The following is an 8745-nucleotide window of genomic DNA, read 5'->3' as shown; positions in this document are numbered from 1 at the left end:
CAGCCTCAGTTTGCTGTAGTTCGATCCCCACAACACTCCAGCCATGCAAAAGTGCCCTGAAGGCATTCAAGGAGCAAAACACACACACACACACATACATACACACACACACACACACACACACACACACACACACAAGAAAACGACTGTAATAGTCTCATAATTTCTGCCTATAAGCTCTGTCATAATAATTACACTGAGAATAATTATCTTGAAGACAAGTGCCTTGTGACTCACTGAAGTAAAGCCTATAATACAGAAGTATACTATGACTGGAACATAAATATTCAGTATATATTTACTTTGACTAAAAGATGAGGAACTTAATCACAACTCCATTAAGCATTCAGCATTTTTACTTTCACACAGGTTTGGAAAATTGTCACAGATATACTTAACATATAAATCTTACTAATATGAATGGCACAAAGTGAGGCCAGAATGTTTTTAGAAAAGTATTAGGCTATCCAGAAAAGGCTGTGGCTAGGGATAGCCAAAGGGCTCAGTTTGAAAAGAATTCTCATAGTAAGTTAGCTAGACATTAATTTCGTATGTGTCAGTCTTTATACGTCTGGAAAAAAAAATTATTAGCAATTTTCAGTAATTCTCATATAAGCTAACTAACCTTGAGTTACCCGTCTGTAGAAATTACATCACGTGGCACTCACCTTCTTTGACAAATACTTCTGTTTTGGGAAAATGTTGGTGACTCGTGGTTTGTGATCTAATGTCTCCCTGTTATCAGGTGCTTTCACTTTATATATCCTGACAAGCCAATGTTCTGATGTAAAGGCTTCTTCCAAATGCTTGAATTTAATGTCCTTATTTCCTATTTCAGCATTACGTGTTCGGTCAAATCCTGGGGGAGTACGAAAATCCAGCTGCAAAAGTGACATCAATATCAGATGTTAACACACTGGAGAGCATTCAATGTTAGACGGCAGTGAAAGCTTCATTAGTGTAAAACTCCTTCCCTTTAAAATTAAGAACAGAACTGAATAATGTATCTTCCATATCAGTTCTCATACAGTGCTAACTAGACAGGAAGAAATTAGAAAAATAAAATAAATGCATCTACCTGAATAACAATTTCTCAGAATTCCTGGGTGGATAGGCAGCCTTTAGGCATTAAATCATGAAGTCCATCAAAACCATGTTACAGGTATACAGGGATCTGAGAAAGTGCTTTTTCTTTTTTTTTTCTGTCTGACAACTGCTTTCTCTGCCTGATATTGTTTTTATTTGGTTCTTTTGCATGCTGGCTTTTTATCCTTCATACTCAGCTAAATACCATCTCTTCAGAGAATTTTATTTATTTCTGAGATTCGTAGTTTAGTTTTCCTTAATAGAGTCCTATTCTTTTCCTCTGTTCACACTTTACTAGCATTTTTATTTATGTAAGAATTACCTGTGTCCTTCACTAGCATGATGACTATGTTGTTCAAGTGTAGCTGTAGTAATGTTACTACACCCTCAAAGTGGGAACCACAAAGGAGGCCAAGCAAGCCGAACTGGAGCATTTATAAGGAATTTGAGGGAATGTGGAGATGAGGTAGAGACTTCCCCTTCAGAACATACTGTATTTATGTGAAAACACAAAATACAAGTGAAGTCAACTTATAAAAACAAACCTACTCACAACAGTGAAAAATCTATTTCTGATCATCTACTTTTAACTATATATCATTCTTTTTTTTTTTTTTTTGTGGAACCAGGGATTGAACTCAGACCCTTGTGCTTGCCAGGGAAGCGCTTATTCTACTGAGCCATCTTCCTGGCCCCCTATATATCATTCTTGAGTAGGGCAGGCATCAAAACCATGAATAAACTTAAATGAAGGAGCGTCCTTAAATATAATCTTTAGTGAACAGAGAAATTAAATCATTTGCCCCAGAAAAACTGTTAAGTAATTATTATGGCCAAGCACTTCTTTCTTATCATGAGTTTAAAAACTAGGCAACGGCCTTTGAAAGAAAAACATAAAAACTTACAGATTATTATGAGTATACAGTTTTCTGTTTTTAAAGCCACCTGCAATGATTCCAAGTGGATAATGATGAAGCAAATAACTAGTTGTGCAAATCTACTTTGAGACAACACAATAAGCAGGCAAATGGTGAAATGCAAAAACTCTTTTAGAACTGGAAGAGTGTTCTAGCCTATTTCACCCACACCTGTATCATACAAGATAAAATGTTTCACAAATCAAGACCCTAACAAACCTCAGTTTGGAGAGTTACCTTGATTCCCCAGTGACAGTCTAAGATTAAATAAGTAATTTTTCCCGTTTTCTAGGGTAAGCACTTCACCAGAAAGCAATATAAAATTAATTTTCACTGAGATTTTGGTATGAAGGTACTAATTTGATAGTATAGTCTTATAATCTAAGAGCTATAAAATTTTAAAAATAGTTGAAGAGAAATAAGACTTGAATTCTCTCACAAATTCTTAGTAGGATGGACTGCTGTAACAAAGAACAGATTAATGAGAAAAATAAGTTTATTAATAAATGTAACACACATTACATAGGAAAGTATCAACAAGAAATAACTCAAAGCATTGGCTTAGAACTCTGGCTTCTATACTATGTTCAACAAAGGACAGTAAATTTGAGAAATGGCAAGTGTCTTTAGGCTTCTAAGGTAGAAAAGTAAACATATACAGGAGAAAATGATGGAGCAATAAGGTTTGTTTGCAGATACCCCTGGGGCCTTCTTTGGGCTGACAAAGAATCTAAGAGTAAAGGGCTGGGGACAGAGCTCAGTAGAATAAGTGTTTGCCTGGCAAGCACAGGGACTAAGATCAATCCCTGGTTTGGGGGCGGGGGGTGGGGGGTGGGAAGGCGTTATCTGTAGTACAAGCATTTAATTTGTGCCTTTAGGCATAGAAGAGTTTGGATAAAGAAAGAACATCCTTCATTTGATGCTCCTTAACTCCTTTTAGCTCAAAAATTACTTTTTTTATTTTACGGAGGCTGCCATTCTTACAAACAAAAACCAAGAGTTTAGGGAAAAAGCAACTGGTTTGGGAGTTATAAGACCTGCCAGTTTGACCTGAAACACAGACACTATGACATAACATCCATTGTTCCTTCATCACAATGCCTTGGTGTACATTCACTCATTTTGCACTCATTTATGTCTGTTCCACATTATTCTAATTTACTAGGAAACTCTTAGTTCTGGCTGTGATAATGGAGAAATGAAATAGAGTGAACTTATAATTCAGCTCTGAGGCTCTTCCCCACAAGACAGCAAAGTGAACTATCTAAGATCACAGTTTACTAGGTGGAAAGCCTCTCTTTCTGGAGAAAAATGCTTTTCAAAAGCATGAGGTCAAAAGGTAGGATGATGGCAAGCAAAAGGCTGAGTATGAGAAAAGTGTTAAAAAATATTTTAAAAGAAGTCCTTATTCTAAATATTTTTAATTTTTCAAATTGAAATTTCAGAGATCTGAATTTAATGGAAAAAAGAATCTTTAGATAAGCACATTTTTCTTTATATAAAGCACAATAAACATATCCTATTTTCTAGAAGCAAAAAGATTATTTTTTGAAAAAGATTATAGAAAATCTGATTTTAACTAACCTGCATTTCTCCAAATCTGTAATACGACATTTTATACATAAGGCAATTCAGTAGAGTAGGGGATCCCGCTTTGTCTACACGAAATTCTCCCTGTGGGGTGAAATAGTCACTTTCCTACAAGAAAGAAATCAGGAATTTCTGTCAGCTTCAGCTTCAACTTAACAAATCCAATGTTATAGATTCTCTTTTATTTCCCTTAAGAATGAGATTTTGAGGTATCTTTATAAAGGTATATTCATTTATATCCTTCACCCTTCAAATTAATTCCTTCAGTTTTAACTACATTATAAAGTTTTAATAATGTAAAAAGAATAGTGTGAAAACTATAGTTCAGGGCAAGGGAGACAGCTCAGTAGAATAAGTGCCTGCCTGGTGAGCACAGGGTCCTGGTACCACATACACACACAAATAGTAATAAATAAATAAATAAATAAAACCAAAACCATAGTTCAGTACCAGTGAGGGCTGGCTCTTTCTAACCTTATCTTCATTACCACTCTTGTCCTAAATTTTCCAATATGAATTCTAAAATCAGTTCCTTTTGTTACACAGGATTATTTACAAAACTACTAATGGTGTGTAGTACTATTCTTCACTGGGTTGATTTACAAATTAACCTCTACATGGAACAATTCTGTACTCAAAAATTTGTCTAAGAATTCATTCTATTGATTCATACTGGCAAAATAATGAATATAGAAAATTGTACCACTGTTTCAAATTAAAAATTAGAAATCACCTAAATAAATATAGATAGGTTAAACAAATCAGGTATACAAACACTGAAAAAATGTAAAAAAGAATGAAGAAGTGCTCCCTAGTCCAATATGGAAAGACTCTTGAGCCACACTGTGAAGCAAACAGAACATATATACCTTTTTACTATTACCTGCTTGACTAAAAATTGCCAAGAAATAGTGATTATCAGGGATTTTCAAAAGTGACAAAAATTACACATTGTGCAAAATTAATTTTTGCACAATGGTATACAAATTTGTATGATAGTATACAAATGATTTGAAATATGTAGACATTGTAAAATAGCTAAACTGACCTAATATTATAGTGACAATAGTGCTTACTACATTGAGAGAGGAAACAAGACTAATGCAAAAACAGCAATTTCAAAGTTATTGCCTTTTTTCAGGGTTATAGGGCAATGCAGGGTTAGATGCCATGAGCTGAAAGAGCTGAAGGGAGAAGCTATGAATATGTAGAATCCGGAAGTCATGCCAAGGGACTCCATCACATGGTAGAATGGAAGTACAATCATGACGATATGTCAAAGGCTTTGTCATGGAAACATTACTGAATGCACAAACCTAAATGGGATAGCCTAGAACACACTTAAGAGTATACAGCATGACAGTGGTCAGACATGTGGTCTGATCTAAAAGTATACAGTATATGAGTCTCAGATGCAGGAAATTCTTCCAGTTAATAAAGTCCAAGGTAAAAGACTAATCTGGAGGATAGAACTGTGAAAATAAATACAATAGAATTAGCAAAGTAAGAGAATTGAGTACTGTGAGCTTTTACATACTTGGGATTATCTAGTTTCTTACCCGAATGTCTTTTGGATGTTCCCCTTCAGCTATCCTCACCATCCAGAGAAACTTGTTGATATCATCACCAGAATAGCCAATAACTCCTCCAAAAATAACCAAAACATAATCTACATCTAGAGTCCTCATGATTTTATAGGCTGCTGTTTCATTAGAAGACATGGCTTTTCCCACCTACAGGATAAAGTGAATGTACAATTTTACTGCAAGATGGACTTAATCTCACCCAAAGTTTGATTTACAAAGAACTGTTTTGCAGAAATGATTTTCTATGGACTCAAAATATTTGACATTTATAAATGCAAATAATTTATACCAGAAATGTTAAAATCAGAATATATGTGTTATGGGTTGTGTCTAGTTGTCCTCACCCCTCCCTCCAAAGCCTCATGTAGTCTTGGGGCGGCTTCTGGAGTTTGTGATTGATTACTGAGGGTGTGGATGCTGCACCTGCCCTGGGGCAGGGAATCTGCATTATAATGTGAGGAGGGGAGAGAAGCTAGCCAGCTGCCAGAGCTGCTGCTGCTCCTTTTGGCTCTCCTGCTCTTTGCCTCTGCCATGAAAGGTTGCTCTCTGCAGTGTGCCACTCTGCCTTGGAGCCAGGTGGGTATTGGCTGAAATCCATACTGTGAGCTAAATAAACCTTTCCTTCCTTCATTTTAGGTGTCAAGTATTTGTCTCAGCAACAACAGAAAAGTAACCGGGACAACATGTTATAACATTTTGTTAATAATTAAGTTTTATGAAATTGCCATTTAAAAATGAAAGTAAGCAAGTTATAAGAGATACTTCCTCATAATTCCAGGCCAGGGCTGACCAGTAATTTTATTAGGACATATATTCTAACCAAGCATACATCTGATGATTAGCTACACTACCAATAAAAGTAGAATTAATTTAGCTAAGACCCATGTATTCAAAAATCTTTAAAGAGAATTATCTTTAATTATGTAGTAGTCATTCAGCAGGTCAAATGAACATAATTTGCAGAACCATATAACAGTGGAGTTGCTGAATATTTGCAAAAACTTTTTCTTATAGTGGAAAATGCATTTAAAATGCTAGCAGAAAAAAAAAATGAGACTGGGAGTGGTGGCGTGCACCTGTAATACCAGTCTGAGTTGTGTAGTGAGACCCTGTACCAAATAAATAACTAAATAACCTTTTTTTTTAAAAAAAAATGCTTTTGGGGCCAGGAAGGTAGTTCAGTAGTCTAAGTACCTGTCTGGCAAGCGCAGGGACCTGGGTTTGATCCCTGGTACCACATGCTGCACTGGCCCTGCCCTAGGTGCACTGACCCAGCCACAGAGACTGGGTGTGGTGGCACACACCTGTAATCCCAGGGCTGGGGAGGCTGAAAACAGGAGGATCACTAGGAGTCCCAGCTGTGTATTGAGACCCTGTACCAATTACATAAAATTGAAAGAAAAAAAAAAGTTTTGACCTTGCCTAATTCTCCATAAGAGAAACAACAAAATTTACCAATATAATCAGTATGCAATTCTGGGTGATCTTTACATAAGTATCACTCTTAAAAAACATAAGCATACCCTGAGGTCATTTTATTGAATACATATGCAATGTAGTATTTTGAGAATTCAGCAATCAGAGAGTACTTCCACCCACATTTTTATATTTAATCATATGTGAAGCCTGATAGCTAAGTAGTGAAAATTTATTTTTGACTTTACAAAAAACCCAACAACTTGTAAATCCTTACCAGTGCTATGTGGCTATTATTCCAGGTGTTATTATCCACCAATGTAGTTCTATTAGCCATTCCAGCTATCTGATAGCCATAATCCCACCATGACATCACTCGGGCATGTTCATCTGTGTTTTGTCTTAGCCAAAAGTAGGCTTCTCTAAAATCATCTAAGATATTTCTGGTGCTGAAAAGAATCAACATTCTTCTCAATTAAATCTTATAAATGTGAAGAGGATAATTTAACATCTTGAGATACTAAACCAAAAGAAAACACAAAACGCAAAACTGGACAAGTGCTTCTCAAACTAACACGCATGTAAATCTTGTATAAAATCAGATGTAGAGGGGCTGGTGAGATGGCTCAGTGGTCTAAAGCACCTACTTAGAACAAGCTTAGCAAAGCACAGGGACCGCGGTTCAATCCCCCAGCACCACATGCCAGCCAGCCTCGCCCCCTGGTGGGCTGAGCTGGCCACACACACACACACACACATACACACACATATAAATGAATAAATAAAATTTAAAAAATAAAAAGAACAAATCACACACACACACACACAAATCAGATGTAGAGTTCTGAGGTAGCGCCTAATATTGTGCTTATCTACTAACCTCACATGTGAGCAGAAGAGGAAGAAGCAAGATACTATTATAAAAGTTATTAAATTTTAGCTCCACAGAATTACACAAGCCTGTTAAACTACAAACTGTTGAGTCCCACATCCAGGTTTCTGATTCAATAGGCTTAGGATATGGTTATTTGTATTTCTGAAATGTTTCATAGTCATGATGTTGATGTAGTCCAATGAGCATGCTTTGTGGATTACTTGTGAAAAATACTGTGGAAACCAATGATTACTATTCATTCCACTGAAAGTAGACGAAAGGGTCACACTAATACAGATTCATGGGTTGAGCTCTTGTCTAACAATGTCTCAGCAGAGAAAACAAAAACAATAAAATTCAGAGTCTCTTCAACATTGTCTTTTGAGGAAAAAAAAAGTGTTATTAGAAAATGCTTGTATTGCTACATTGTGTTCATACCCGTCATGGTTATAGGAAGCCAGGACCACGCTGGGACTGGAGTAGGCATTGCTGGTGACCCAGGTACAGTGCACAGCAAACATCATCAACAGCATGAGCATAAGCATGGTGACGATGCTCTTGATGTTGGGGCCCAGCCCCTCCTCTGGCTTTTCCTGCTCAGCCACATGCTTCCGCACCTTGCCAGCCTGTGAGGACAAGGAGGGCTGAGACAGGCTCACCATGATACCCAAAGGAATAAAGTAGGGAAGATGTTATCTATCCATTTAATTCTGACTCAAAAGATGTGCCACTATCAGATATTCTTCTGAAGGTGATAAAAAGCTTTCTAGAATTCATAAATGTAGAGTCTAAAGTCAAAAGTGAATCACAAAATTTCCTCAGAATATACCCAATCCAGAGGCTGACTTCAGCAATGTCTCCAGTAAGAGGGTGCTTTCAAGCCCAGTTTTCCTTATCTTAAATACAAAGAATATAATAATCCAATGGCCCCATTTCTGACACTATAAAATTGAATATGTAAGTTCTTATAAAAATCTCAATTCTACATCCTGAAAATGGCAATGTCTAGCTGTAAAACAAGACTTCGGTATGGAAAAAAATGCAATTACAGAATCATCCTTACAAATATGAAACCCTAAAACAAATAGATCTGTTAAAACTAAGATTATCTTAAAAAAATACAAAAACACATTCACATATGTATACTCTAAAAACCAGAACAGAACAGTCACAAAGCTATCAAAGCTGATTAAAATGATCACGAAACAAAATACAAAATATAAAAACTACAAATACAAAAGCAGATATGTGTTTTATTACCAGAAATCTCTATGAA

The 8745-nt window shown here is 36.2% G+C and overlaps 1 protein-coding gene across 1 annotated transcript in view; it reads right to left on the bottom strand.

Annotated features, from left to right (window-relative positions):
* The window catches only part of Stt3b (STT3B, catalytic subunit of the oligosaccharyltransferase complex), a 103471-nt gene that overhangs the window by 4667 nt on the left and 90059 nt on the right, over positions 1 to 8745 (bottom strand). The window contains exons 11-15 of the mRNA XM_004634227.3: positions 7908 to 8095; positions 6873 to 7044; positions 5153 to 5326; positions 3588 to 3701; positions 669 to 881 (exon numbers count right to left, since the gene is read on the bottom strand). Coding sequence (XP_004634284.1) covers positions 669 to 881; positions 3588 to 3701; positions 5153 to 5326; positions 6873 to 7044; positions 7908 to 8095 — 861 coding nt within the window. The remainder of the gene's footprint in view (positions 1 to 668; positions 882 to 3587; positions 3702 to 5152; positions 5327 to 6872; positions 7045 to 7907; positions 8096 to 8745) is intronic.

This window comes from Octodon degus, unplaced genomic scaffold (assembly GCF_000260255.1).
Source record: "Octodon degus isolate 3935 unplaced genomic scaffold, OctDeg1.0 scaffold00059, whole genome shotgun sequence".
NCBI classification, from domain to species: domain Eukaryota; kingdom Metazoa; phylum Chordata; class Mammalia; order Rodentia; family Octodontidae; genus Octodon; species Octodon degus.
Note: the sequence above shows the minus strand (reverse complement) of the source record. Positions and strands in the feature narration are given on the sequence as shown.